This window comes from Calidris pugnax, unplaced genomic scaffold (genome assembly GCF_001431845.1).
Source record: "Calidris pugnax isolate Ruff unplaced genomic scaffold, ASM143184v1 scaffold44, whole genome shotgun sequence".
Taxonomy (NCBI): Eukaryota; Metazoa; Chordata; class Aves; order Charadriiformes; family Scolopacidae; genus Calidris; species Calidris pugnax.
The window spans coordinates 11,624,461-11,639,197 of record NW_015094506.1 but is presented as its reverse complement, the minus strand read 5'-3'; the positions used below and the strand labels follow the sequence as shown (position 1 = coordinate 11,639,197).

The 14,737-nt window shown below is 35.9% G+C and overlaps 1 protein-coding gene across 1 annotated transcript; it reads right to left on the bottom strand.

Annotated features, from left to right (window-relative positions):
- Positions 1 to 4,457: 4,457 nt before the first annotated feature.
- LUM (lumican) lies at positions 4,458 to 14,716 on the bottom strand. Its single transcript, XM_014963988.1, has 4 exons — positions 14,618 to 14,716; positions 14,180 to 14,459; positions 10,132 to 11,028; positions 4,458 to 5,485 (listed from the first exon to the last, which is right to left on the bottom strand). Exons 3-4 carry the CDS (start codon positions 11,006 to 11,008, stop codon positions 5,331 to 5,333), a joined length of 1,032 nt encoding a protein of 343 aa, XP_014819474.1. The 5' UTR covers positions 11,009 to 11,028; positions 14,180 to 14,459; positions 14,618 to 14,716; the 3' UTR covers positions 4,458 to 5,330.
- Between the last annotated feature and the right edge of the window lie 21 nt (positions 14,717 to 14,737).

The window sequence follows — 14,737 nt, the reverse complement described above, 5'->3', positions numbered from 1 at the left end:
CCTCAAATCAGGGCTGTGGTTTTCATTAGAAACAATTTCTCTGACATCTTTTTGAATCTACAATGAGAATGAAAACACTGCAGGGGATGACTTTCTTACTCAGCCTTAGGAACCTGAACAAAAACATCTCATTTTTACATATGGAATCACGAATTCTTTTTGAAATCAATGCAACGTTGTACACAATTTTGAGAACGTATTAGTTTTACTGTTTATTTCATTGGCAGCAAAATGGCTGCAATGCTGAAGTCTAAATGTGAAGTTCAGGAAACATTTGTTTATCTAGTTTGGAAACCAATCAACAGAGTAAGATGGACAGCAGATGCACACGATGAGATACTGGAAAGTTGAAAACAGGAATTTTGAAAGACAGTGCTTGGCCTTGTTTATCTTGAGGACAGCTTATTATTAAATTGTTTTATAAGATATGAAATTTCTGAAGAAATTTCTGAAGAAGTAATTCTAGTACTTCTGTCTGAAGTTTTATACATGTTTCAATAAAACTGTTAACTTCAATAGAAATATATTTTTACAGATATTATTCAATATATTCCAATATGTGTTTCCAGTTCTTGGAACATGTGCTCTAGTCAGGTTGACCAGACAACACTGCTGTCTTGCAGGATTTACCCCACATTTGGAGACAAGAAATAAAGACAAAAATGTTCTTTTGCACAGCATAACTGCCCTTATAGTTACATTTAAAAGCCCATTCTCTTAGCAGGTCCAAAAGTTACATATTAACTCAATCACCTTAGTAGCTTTAAGCCCTTGTGCTAACTGAGCAGTACAAGAGCTGATTGAGCTGCAGTAGGAAAGATAACAGGGTCAGCAACCTCCATACTAGCATGGAAGCTCTCCAGGTAAGTGATGGAGTAGTATCTTTCTCTGTTGAGTGATGGTGCATCAACCCCAGCAAGGGTTCATCTGTGTACTAAGAAAATGAATATTACCTGTCTTGCAGGCAGTGCAGTTATGATCAGAGGTGCACCTAGCAAGCAGCTCCTCAAAAGATACAAGATGTGTGACCTTTTGCATTTCTGACGAAGGACAGATGCCTAAAGTCAGCAAATTCTGTATTATTAAGCAGCTAGTTATGTTTTCTGCAAAGAAATGTGCTACAGTTCACACTGATATCCCAGACAGTTTGCTTTCTCTTGCCAGCATTGATACCTGTCCCTTGGGGAACAAAAGAAAAAAACGCTTGCAGAATTTGATTCTGACAAGATATTGGGATCATTTTTCCCACCTCTGCTGGTGAGATACCATAGCAGGGATCTCTCTACAACTATAAAAACGTGGCCTGTATGCTATTCAGAATGAATAGCAGCACTTAGGCAGTGCCATTTTAAACTATGTGGGATTTTTTTCATTAATATTTTAAAATATTTTTAAACAACTCGTAACAATGGATTCAGACACTGTTGTACAAGATTGCTTTCTTGGAGGGAATAAAAAATGATCCTTTATATCTTTCTTTATGAGGTGGGTTTGGTTTGCCCTCTTTTGCCAGAACACTAGAACTTTTTCAAAAGAAAGCTTTCCTCTTGTTCAGGAGACACCCGCATTTGACCAAATCTCTGTACTTCCACACTGTGATTTCTCCGTTCTTGTATTTGTCTCATTTCTTCACTGCCTTCTAATTAAGACTTTTTTTTTTCTGCTTTTCTTTAAAAATTTCAGAATAAAATTCTATGTTGTACCACAGAGGTACTGAATAAGGGTAATTAAACTTAAATATTAATTATTCAGCTAATCAAGACTTGTTATAAATGCTGTGTTTTCTAATCTGCAGATTTCAAATTCTGAAAAGAAAGATAACTTCCCCAAAAAACCATGTAGAATCATGGTTTGTGACACCAAGGAGTAATTGTTCAGATATGCTGCTGCTCTCTGAAACCCTCAGCTCCTGATTGTATGCCTTATATACATTCATGGAGAGATATAGATGCCAACAACAAAAAAACCCAACCCAAGCCAGCTAGAATCTTAAGGGTCCACAAAAGCTATCAAATTGAGGATAACTTAAAGTGTCCAAACTGAAATCTTCAGGACAAAATGTTTATGTGATGCAGTGAACACAGCCTTGGGCAATTCAGTCACCCCTCTAAACTTGTTCAAGTTGGGCATTTCAGGCTGGTCACCTCTCAGAGAGGACTGGTGGGATCCTTCCTGTGGTTCCAGCATGAGGGGATATGGGCACAATTACTTCCTGACTACCTCAAAGCTGCAGAGCATAATGTGATTAAAAGTGCTTCAGCCTCTTCTTTTAAGGCTGTTTTGTTTTGCATATGAAGCGACAATTTGCCCAAGCATTTGATCCTTAAATTGCTACGTTCAGGGTGAGTGTCCAGAAGTACAGAGTAGCACTACTTTTCTTTCTCTCTACTAATTAATGTTGAGCTGTTCACACTAAGTAGAAAAGATTTTAGAGATTTTTACCCATGAAAGCTATATAGGCTACCAATTAATTTATTTTCTTGCAGACTGAGAGTCTTTTATCCAGTATTTAAATCTGTGAGAAAGTTCAGAACCAGAATCTCCTCCATGAGCACTCTGTCTGCTGCTCATAGACTGCTTCATAGGCAGCTCATAGACTGTTTCCTTTATTTTGTGTAGACATCTAAGCACTTTTGCCAGTTCTGTCCCACATGGAAGAGTTAGATGGGATGGATCTCTGACTTCACTGCCAGCACTGAATTGCTCACAAGTGTCAAAATTTGCACAAGCCAGCTGCAGACATCTGGGCATTAAAAGAAAGTTTCCACAGTCTTTACCTATGGAATCCATATCCAAACGTTAGCTGAGTTATGATTTTGTTAGTATCATGGGAATCTGAATTATGGACTGGAACCTCAAACAATAAATTTTCCGCATGAACTTAATGCAAAACTCTTCAGCTGTAGAGATGGGTATTATCCCCCATTGGTTATGAGTATTCTTAGAACCACTGATTCACAAAATCATAAATAAGTTTGAAGGAACATCTGAAGGTCATTTAGTTCAACTTCCTTCCTAAAATGAGGCTAACTTCAAAGCCAGATCAGTTCCTCAGGGCACTGGCCATGCAAGTTCTGAAAATCTCCAAGGAAGGAGAGCGAGCAGCCTCCTTGAGCAATCTGTGTCAGTGTTTTATATGCTCATTGTGAAGAATTTCTATGTATATCCAACCTGAATTTCTCTTCTTGGAATTTTTCCTTTGCCTTATTGTTCTTTCATTGTGCACCTCTAAATCTGACCCTTTTTTTGATAGTGTTCTTTTAGGCAGCCGAAAACTGCAATAAGTCATGTGACTAAGGCATATGGTATATTCAGAGAGGCTAAGGGAAGTGACTGGGCATAGCCTGGAAAGGAGAAGGCTGAGGTTACCCATATCAACAGGTTTTAATCAATCTTGCGTTAGACTGTTCTCAGTCTCACTGTTCACACTATTTCATCTTTCATAAAGATCACTGGTTTGCTGAAACAAACTGAAAAGAAAAAATATTTCTGCCCTGTTTGTTACATCATAGCTATGTGGTGACACATCTCAGCATCAGTTTGTGCTCCAGAGGTCTCAGTGTTTTGTGTATTTTCCTGTGAAGGGGACAGTCGTGTCAAAATCTCTCTGGAAATCGTTGAATGATGTTTCCCATATCTTTTTCTATTTTGGGGAGGTTTTTACATGCACTTCTTTCTTCTTCTTCTATGTTATAAAGCCTAGGTGCTATTCCATTGTGATTCCTACTCTGACGTGTTCAGAAAGCACGAGCTATAGACTTTATTCTTCTGTGAAAAGTCTAGCTTACTTGTAAAAAAGATTATTTTCAATCTTTCCTGTATATGGATAAAAAAAGCAATGACACTTATGAATTCCAAAATGACAAAAAATGAGGAGGGAAATATTTCTATTGTCTCCTGCATCTCTTTTTTTGTTTTAGAACCAGGTTTCTTTGTGAATTGCGTGTTGGTTCTGAATATCTGGTATTGGCAATGTGCCGGCTAAATGGTTTAGTGTGGGTTTTGTTTGGTGGGTTTTTTCAAAGGTGATAGTTTCTGCTATTGCTGTAGAAGCTAAAAGAGTTTCTGTTTGAGTGTTTAATAGTCTAGTGGTTGAAAAGAAAATAGTACCCGTGGGATGATCTGTGTTTGCAAGCAAACCATTTATGTTTGCCAGTTACTAGCACATTTATTTTAGTGTGTGTTCCAGGATGCTGACAATATTTGTACTATGCATTCCCAGATAGAATATACTACCCTCTCTCTCTCTTGAGTAGCTAGGGCTGCATTTTACTTATTGTCTGTGGCTTCTGAGAGATTTCATTGTTCTTTTGACAATGCTGAGAAATTAATTTGTGATATTTCACAGTGCTGTGACTCCCATACTGCAAACTCCATAAGGCATCAACTTAATGGCCAACACAAATGCAGTGGGGTATGTTAAATTATATATTTACAAACATATTGAAACTTGGAAGTAGAGAAAACAGTTTATTTAACCTTACAATAATTTTTAATAATAATAGAATAGCTTAGATTATCTTGTCTTAACCTGAAAGGGTATTTTTCCATTTATAAAAGACCTAAACATAGTTGACAATGATATGAACACAAAAATACTATTTGCTATTTTTTTATTTTCTACAATCTGGTTAAAAGTAGCATGCAAGTAATTGAATAAAAATACTTGTATATATGACTTATTTTGAAATAAAAATTATACCAGCAATGGATAAAAACTTACCATGAAAGTTAAAATGAAAGTATGACAAAAAGAAAAGTAAGAAACTTTTTAACCTGAAAAATCTTTCCCTGTTATCTTTCACATGTTCCATTAATTTAATAATGTCATGGGCTCTTAAAACATATTTTCATACATTTTAAATTGTTCTTAGATTGTTAAATCATTTTTTTCCTTTGTAATTGACAGCAATATGAAAACACATGAATAATTAAGAAAGTTGGATTAGCTGGAGAGGAATCTTGTATTTACACAGGCTAGCCCATACTGCTCAGCACCCTGATGAAACCCACCTGACTTTCGTGTAAATCTGGTACCAGCTGGCATGGACGTAGATTTCTCTGAAGTTGAATGCTTTTCATCAATTCACCTAGCCAGATGAACACATATTTTGAACCACATTTGGTCATTCTTGTGCTTTCTAAATATAACCCTTTGTAAAAATATGCACGTTTCCTTAAGGTTGTAAATCCATGCTAAATATTAACGAACAGAATGGATAATATGCAGATTGACATTTTTTAAAGGCATATCCTAATTTTAAAGAGCTATCATGGTGTAATTCTTGTAGTTACTGCCCCTAAAAGGGAACTGGATGCTCCCAGGCATCTCAATCCAGTGAAACCTCAGCAGCCACACGAAGGCAGTTGTACATCTCCTGTGGCAGGTCAGCCCGAGTGAGATTGTTTCCATCTAGGCGCAAATGTGTGATCTTGGAATAGGTTGTTGGCCCAACAACCTTACAGAAGCTGCTCAATGGGAACTCTGAAACAAAGGGAACATGAATGAGAGAAAGCATGAAGAATTAGAACAAATAGGACAAACCCATTCTTTTTCTGCTTTTTAAATTTTATTTGGAAATTTTGACCTTTAAATAATTTTACTTTTTTTCAGTATTTTGCATGTCCACTAATGTAATTCCCCATCAGTCTACTGGAACTTGAGGGGTTTGTATTAAAAGAAGTTCTTTCCATTATTTGTGAGAGGTTCACAATTTTAAGACTGAGTTTTTCAAGTGGTACATGCTCCCAGTACCTATTTGATTTCTAAAATTTCAGATTTTACATAGAGGTCTAATCTGGCATTTGGAAAAAAAGGAAAAAAAATAATCTCCACTAAAACGGAAGATGCAGAGGGAGCATCATGTTGGCTACATTATGATGGAAGGGTAAAACCACGATACATAAGATATTGAAGGAAGTTTCTGCAGAAATTGAAACCATGGTATGGCCTTAATTTTAAGAACAGGAAGTCCAATGGGTGTCTGTGTCAAATATTATTTTGGATGTGTCATTACTGTTTATCAGTTTCTAAATGAAATTTGGGACTGGGACTGGGGAGGAGTTTTACATTTAAATTGCATAGTTGAATTTTTCCAGAACAGCAGGATTAGATGAGTAAAAATGTAAAATATATTTATAAAAATATTTATACCGTAATTTATATATCATGGTATTCTATTCTAGTCTCTATTCAGTTGAAGTATTATTTGATTCACATAACACCAGACAAGTCTGGAATGGAAAACTCTTATCTTGTATCTTATGAGTAGTATTAACTGGAAACTACATGAAGCAGAGAAATACTGTGCTCGGTATAAATAAGCACACACATATAGATATTATACACCTCTGTCACGAATCTATCCTCAAGAAAGGACGTGTGTGAATAAACATGATGTCCTCTGCATACCACACTGTGTAATTCTGCAAACAGGGTCCCTTATTCTCACCTGGGTTTCCTTTGAGTCAGACAGAGGATTAATCTGTTGAAAAGCTCCATCACTACTAAAGAAACAGTCTGAGAGGCTTTTTCTTCTGTGGGCCATCGACATCAACCGAATTCACACAGAAAATGTTTTAAAGTGATTCCTTCAATGAACCTGTTCACCAGTGTGCAGACAAATTTCATGTCTTCAGTTACTTTTGTGTAGCAAAGGACTAGCTCTCATAATTTCTGAGAAATCAAGATAGTGTTCTCAAAATCAGACTTTAACTACCAATCAGGTTTTTCATGGACTTTTGAAAACACTACCTTATATCTCTTTTCTGTATGACTATTTAACTCATATAGGAAAACATGATGACCTATATCATTTTGTAGTACTAAAGGAAGTGCAGGAAGTATCTTTCATACCTCCACTTTAACTTCAATTGGATTCTTTCAGAACTGGTATTACAATAAGGTGCTATTACTCATGAAACATGGCTTCTGTAAATTAAGTATAAGTGTACACTCATCATACAGGCAGCTCTTTAAAACATAAGAGCTTAGGTAATTTTTTGGACACAGAGATATGATGTTGAAGAATGGGTGAAGATTTGTGTATCTTTCACAAAACGAGTAGGGATTGAGGAAATTTATTTAAAATGTTAGATTTTTGATCACCAATTTGATTAAAGCAAATAAAATAATTTCCTAGACTTTGTATATTCTACAGCCTTATTTTGGAAGGGTGAGAGATAAAATGCATTCTTAGCAGCACATTTATTTGGCAGTCCATATTGCAATATAGTACAATTTTAAGCCTGCAGCCTGATTCTGATACTCTTCCCATTCAGGTTGTACCAGCTGAACAGAACTGATAATTCTTCTGGACCAAATAGTTAGGACAATATAATCACAGAGATGTTTATTGGATTAGGTCTGTGTGGCATTTTGCTCAATGAAAAAATAATTTCCTGAGACTTTGAACTCATTTTCTTGGCCTACAGTCTATACCACTAACTAATTAGGTACAGTTTCCTGCAGATAGTTCGGGTATAATTTGTAAAGATTAAAATAAACATGAACTCTAATATAGATTCTTTTTTTCCATTTTTTTATGATCCAGGAACAACACTGTAACTATATTTTTGTTTAAAATCTTTCTAAATTTGTTTATTTGTTTTTTCCATACTGTTACTTTTGAGCACAAATAGTAACATTTGGCTGCAAAACAAGGTATGCTTATACTAGTTGGGTTGATGCTTAACTACTCAAAGGATGTAAACTTCACACACGTAAAGCACAAAATTTATCTTTGTTACATACTCAGTTGTGCTGACCACTTATGAGACTGAAACCCTTTTGGAAACAGATGCAGATCTAGTACTCACAGTAATCAAAGGAACTCTGTCATGGACTCGAGTGGGATTTGTCTCCAATATTTGGTGCGCACTGTTTGCATTTGGTGTTAATATTTTACACAGTTCATATAACTGTCAGTTGTTAAAAGTATATTTAAGAAGTTTGTTTTCTAATGGCAGTCTCCACTAGCAGAAAAAAAGATAAGTGGATATTGTGAATGCCCTTGATATTTTGTTATCTGTATGATCTGTATGGGAACTGCAATCAGTGAGACTAGAGCACTGTTGCATAAAATATGTCATTTACTTCTTCCTTTATTACACCTATTAGTGTTGCAGGTGTTAAAATATCTTCCTGAATTCATAATATTCAGGTTCAGAGGAAGTGTACCTGGAACTTTGCCACTAGCGTGGCATTCATATTTTCCCAACACAGAATTCCTTCATAAGCCAGGCACTGAGAGAATAAGAAGGATTGGATAAAAATTGGATTTTCATCTGATCAATTAGTTTCTCACTAAAAGTATCTGTTGCCATAAGAAATTCTGATATTCTACCAAACTACCTGAATATTTGGAATATCTGGGGAACCAAAAAAAAATCAGGAGCAGTCATCTCCTCTCCTAGGAAGGAGGCCTACAGGAGAGATGGGGAGGGACTCTTCATCAGGAAGTGTAGTGATAGGATGAGGGCTAATGGTTTTAAACTGAAAGAGAGTAGATTTGGATTAGATATTAGGAAGAAATTCTTTACTGAAATTACATAGTCAAGAAAATTTATTATTGAAGTCTTCTAGATTTTATGGTTAAGTGCAAAACAGTAAATCAGAGTTCTCTTGCATCTGTCCATAGGGTAGCAATAGCAGTGCAGCAGCAGCTGGTGCACACCCACTCCTCGCACCATCTGCCTCTGCTGCTAACTGGTACCCTGCAAACACAGCTTTCATTGCAAAATTAATTGTTGTCTCAATTGCTCAAAAGTCCTTGGAAACGTGAGTGGAAGGCAAACTCAGTACCTGGGTGTCTTGAAGAAGGCTCAGAACAACCATTCTAAGCAAGGAAAATTGTCTTGTATATCTCAAGAGAAATTGAACATCATCATTCTACAGGTTGCTGTATGTGGTGCCTCAGTTACGAAGCTTGAACTAGTTATTTTCCCTTATCAAAACAAGGAACTGAGATGCAATAGGTAAAAAAAAATAAATCATAACATTGAGGAAAATGTGAAGCATAGGAAATACAAAGCATTTCAAAAGGGCTTGCCCTCTGCCTGGTACTTTAGCAGCACTAAAATATTTGGATTTAAAGGCTATGTCTATATGGAATTAGCTACTTATGGAATAGTTAACACTGATAACCTAAACCCCTAATGGTTATAAGCAAGCAAACAGAAGAAAGGATTTTATGGCTTAGTTTATGCCAGCTAGCAAGATGGTGTAAGTCCTCCTGCAGAAACACTGTTATGTTTGAGAGATCTGCCTCTCCATCAGGGATCACCACTGACAGAGCTTCACCTGAAGAGCTTCTGATGTCATTGTGTGGCCTCTACAGCTCTCCAGCACTTACTTCCCACCCTAGGATTAGGACAGCCTCATAAAAGTCCTGTCTCTGTAGAAACCTCCATGATCTCATTCAAGGTGTGACATTTATTGATTTCAGAAAGAATATTTTTTCAAATCATGCTTGAATGGAGACAAGATTGCCACCAGACCACATGATATGGGAAATGGGAATGAGAAGAAAAAACAGCAGGGGCAAGTCTTTGGACTTCAAGATAGGTTTGGAGGGATACTGCACGAGAAAAGGGAGGAAAGAGAAAAAAAACAGCTAGTTGGTTGTATCCTTTTCACTGTGCTTTGTGCCTGATACCTTATGAATCTCTTATCTTCTCGCTCTCTCAAACCACAACACTCCTTCCTCCAGCACTTGCACTACCAGCCTTCTGAAAGGTTACACATACCATAGTCAGATTCTCAGCTGATGTCTGTTTCTTTTTGCTGGCTTAACTTCCACACAGATTAAGCTTTGCCTGCTGTTTTTTCCTCAATTGTATGTCAACTCCACTGTATTCAATGGACTTGCTCCAATTTACATGAGATGAGAATTTGGCCAATAGTACCCACATTAGTATGAAAACAGAAACTTCTATCTTTAAAGTTAATTTGAGTAGCTATCAGATAAATGTCTGTCTTTTAATATTGATATGGACAACAGTCAGAAAAATGTCAGTGTGCTAACCAGTACCATTTCTTTCTACTGGTTGATCTACACTTTCAGATACTCCATTCACCATCAGTGTCCAGACCATGGTAAAGAATATTGAATATATGCAAATTTAACTCACTGTTGATTTTGTTGACTTGGAGGTAGAAGTTTTCAAGGTTCTCACTGACGGTGGGAATGCTTTTCAACTGATTGAAGGAGAGATCCAACTCAACCAGTGATGTGATATTGAAGACATTGCCTGGTATTCCAGAATCTGTTAATTTATTGTGGGATAAGCGTAAATATTGAAGGGCTTTAAAACCTTGGAAGTACTCATCGGGAACATTGGAGATCTGGTTATTATCAAAATACAGCATGAGTAAAGAATGAGGCAATCCTGATGGCAGCTTTGTAAGTTGATTGAAGCTTAAGTCAAGATACAAAAGTGAATTCAGGCCTTTAAAAGCCCCAGAAATAGAATCTGCTTTCAGCTGGTTGTTCTGGAGATGAATGACAGTCAGATTCACCAGCCCCTCAAGTGCACTGGGATTGACTTTTGTGATCTTGTTGTGACTTAACTGCAGGTCATCCAGAGTTTTGGGGAGTGGTCCAATGACTTCAGTCAAATTGTTGTAGTTAATGTGAAGTTTCTTCAGATGCTTTAGTTTAGAGAAGACTCTTCCCTTAATTTTTGAATTTTCCAAATGGTTGTGATCAAGGATTAGCCACTGTAGGTCTGTTACATTATTAAATGTGTTCTCTTCAATGCCCTCAATCATATTGTTTCGAAGATAAAGGTACTTTATTCCACTTGGTACAATCGGAATGGTTTTCAGTTTAAGATTGTCACAATACATGGCAGTAGGGTAGCTCAAAGGACAATTACATTCTGGGGCACAGACTGCTGCGGACGGCCCAAAAGGATCATAACCATAATCTTCTGCAGGACCATAGTCATATTGGCAAAAAATGCCACTAATCAATAACAGAAAGACAGGTAGGGAGTTTAAAGTCATCTTTGCAATGTGTCTTGTCCCTGTATGGTGAAAGAGAATAAAAAAGTTATCTTTATTTTTCTCTCTTTCAGCAATATTTGAAATTTTATTACATAAAGATTATAATTAAAAACTAATTAATTTAGGCTTCCTGTTTAAAGCTATTAAGAATAAATACATTATTTTGTCATTACATTGTTACTGTTATAAGTTTTCAGTTCCTGTTTTGTTATAGACATTGTAATGCAAATTTGCAGGCCATTCTGCTATTGGAAGTAAAATATTCTTTGTATCTTCCTGCATTCATTCATTAAGTCACAAGAATGACGATAAGGTCCAAGTTTTTTAAACTCGGCACATAAGAGTTTTTGGTTTTGCTGAAGACCATGTTCAGAGAGTAGTTCTAATGTTTAAATTCTATCAAACATTCCTAATATACTGAATTGCCTCATCTAGCAATCTGACTTATGTTTGAAAGAGCCAGGGAAGTTACAAACTGAGGGTAATGATCTGCTGTACATTGTGTTGCTAAGATGCCTGTAGCCTGAAATTTCTTCTCATGGATCATGTCCAGTGAAGCATGATCCACTAAGTTTCATATTCACCTAAACTAATAGAAATATAGAGCATGTTCTCCTGGACATGTCAAATAACCAACACTGCATAAGTGTGCATGAGTACACCCTATCTAAATGGATCTACAGTGGATCTGAAATGACTGACTATAAAGATTCTGTATGTAAGAATAAATGCATTGATTGCATTGCATGACCCTTCTAAATCAATAGAAACAATACAGCACTGGTTTCACATAGTCGGTCTTCCAGTTCACATAGGGCAAAAGGATATTCAGTGTCTTTGGGGATGTTTTGTTGTGATCCAATGAGTTGTCTCACCCTACTTTTTGAAGGCATACCTTTCTAATCAGATACTCCACAGGAGTCTAATCTGTGAATATTAGTATCTTGCTCTTATATTACTACCAAGACAGATGTTGTGCTGGAAAAGGGGGTCTAACGCATTGCTTTGGCAGGGGGGTTAGACTAGGTGATCTCCAGAGGTCTCTTCCAACCCCATATCATTTTGTGATTCTGTGATTCTGTGATTCTATGAGGTCAATGAGCTTACTTTGATTTTCACCAGTAAAAGACAAGGCTCGGTATACTCAACTATTGTTCAGAGAGTGAGACAACTAGGAAAGTCCTTAGAAACTTCTTGTTGTCAGGTAGTTTCAAAGACTACGTGAAACCTGTAAACAGACCATCAGACATTGATCTCAGGTCTGGGAAATCTTCCAGCAAAATTAGTTTTGTTATTGACATTGATTAGTACATACTGTTAAAATGCAGGGTCATAGCTAGGAAGTCTTCCCTAATTGTAAATTTCCTTGCTTTTATTGACTGGATAAAATCCAAATCACATTCTATTCAGCTAATAATCACAACTAAAGTACCTGTAGGCAGGGCCTATTGATCTAATGCAGTACAGCATGAAGATTTTTTAAAAAAATGTTCTCAAATTATCACCAGCCAGTCACCTCAAAAGTCTTTCTGCTAGATATTAAGCTGCTGTCCCCTGAATAAGGAGGACAATTACATATCTTTTCTATATTGTCAGTCCCATCACATTTCCCTAACTACAAACCATAGGATAGAGCAATCTGAAATATGAGTTATCAATATAATTTTCTTTATCTGTTCTTCATTAGTGCATGAGAACATGCAAACTCAACCTCCAGTCCCCTGCTGGTATAAATAAGTACAGCTGCTTTGAAAGCAAAGACACTATAGTGACACAATTCAGCTCAAAATTTGGTTCTATTTAGGTACTAAAAATTAAGGAGAGGAGACTAACTGCTTCTATATTCAAAGTATAAGACAGAGTGCCTTCCTGGATTACAGTCTTCGGCCTTACAGTGACATTTTTAATCATTTGCATCATTTTATAGTCTTACTGATGAAATAGCATAAACATCTCATTTTAAATTTAAATTCTATTGTTCTAGTTTCAAATTATAGTTGTAATGCAAAATTCTACGATTGATATCATAGGCTGAGAGTTCTTTTAAATAATATACATTGTTTAACTGCTCTGAAGAACCCTGGAAGTAATTTTAAAACTTATATTACAAGTGTTTTGAATTATTTTATCAACAACATTTTAAAATTTAGATGACAATTCTGCAGTGTAAGGGCATACAAGCATGTGTGTGACATAAAGCAGAACAGTAAAGTACATATGTTGTGTAATTAACTTGTTTTATTCATGGATTTCTCATTCATGTGTCTAAACGTTCCTCTGTCAGATGTGTAAAAGGTAAATAGATTATGTATACATGCTTGTTTGTTGCACTGATCTATACAAATCCAAAAGATAAAATCAGAATACATTCTTAGGTGTTTATCTTATAACATAAGCATGTTAGAACTAATTACGTCTCTATTTTCTAATCAGTTATCTTGTAAAAAACCTGTGAAAATATTTGCAAAGTTGCTTAGGCAACTTGCCAAAACATACTAAATGGTAAATCCATGATTTTGGAAAAATGTGTACTACAGTCGAGTAGACAAACTATTCAAACTGTTTTGGGGCTAGCCTATACTACCTTAATTCTGAAGTTGTAAAACAAAATAAGTATAAGTTTATCATTCAGTCATCTTTAAATGAAATATACCTTAATTCTGCAGCATAACATCTCACACAGTGTGCAAAAGATCTAATTTTTTAAATTTTCAATATTTTATATAAAATGTGCTTTAAAATTAACTCAATACTTCAAAATGCCTTTAAATTTCCCCTCATTGTTTCCTTGATTAATTATTTAAATATCAGGGTACCTTATCTTTTTGTAAAATGAAGGAAAATGATTTAACAAATGGAAGCTGTGGAGCTTTTACTAATAGATTATGAATGAATAAGTAAGCAGTGAGTACTCTTAAAATAAATTTTTTTTGTACTGTATATCAACTCTTTTTTTGAAGTATAACAAAACAGACTGTAAAGAAGTGAAATCCTGATGCACAAAATGTGTGCGGTTTTTTTAAGGAAACTGAGAAAGCAAATCCACTAAGCAACTGTTGATTTGTATTCAATTTACAAATTGGCAAACTTATCCTGACATGTTTTCACGTTCCCGTTGCAGCTACGTTTAAATAGCTGAACATTACGCTTAAAACATGCAGCAACACTTACCTTACTGCCTTGAAGCTGCTTTCCTTAATTCCCAGAGCAGATGCAATAAGGGACTGTGTCAACCAATATATGCTGTAAACAGTGTCAGGAGGTAAAAGTCTGCCAGATCCTCTCTGTTACAAAAAGAAAAAAAAAAAAAAAAAAAGCCCTAGTCACGCTGTTCTCTGAAGCTGCTATGTCATCATGGTGATCTTGTGGTGTGGCATGTCCAAAAATGCAGCTCTCTAATGAAGTGCAGGTGGATACCATATTTTGTACAAGGACAACCCATCTGTTATTCCTGTGGGATGAGAGAATGATCAGTGTTTCACAAACCTGAGAAAATTTAGACCACTAGCCATAGCCTTATACAAGGATCTTTTTATTATTATTATTTTAGAGGGAAAACATTTCAAACTGTAAAACAAATTACAAACAGGCTTTTGTTTTCTAACTTACTTTATACTGGTAGACATGAGCTAACAAATAGCACTCAGACCTCAATGCTGCTGTGTTGCTGTGTTTCTTCAGCCAAATGACTCATTCATTTTTCTGCCTTTTTCTTTAACTATCTTATGT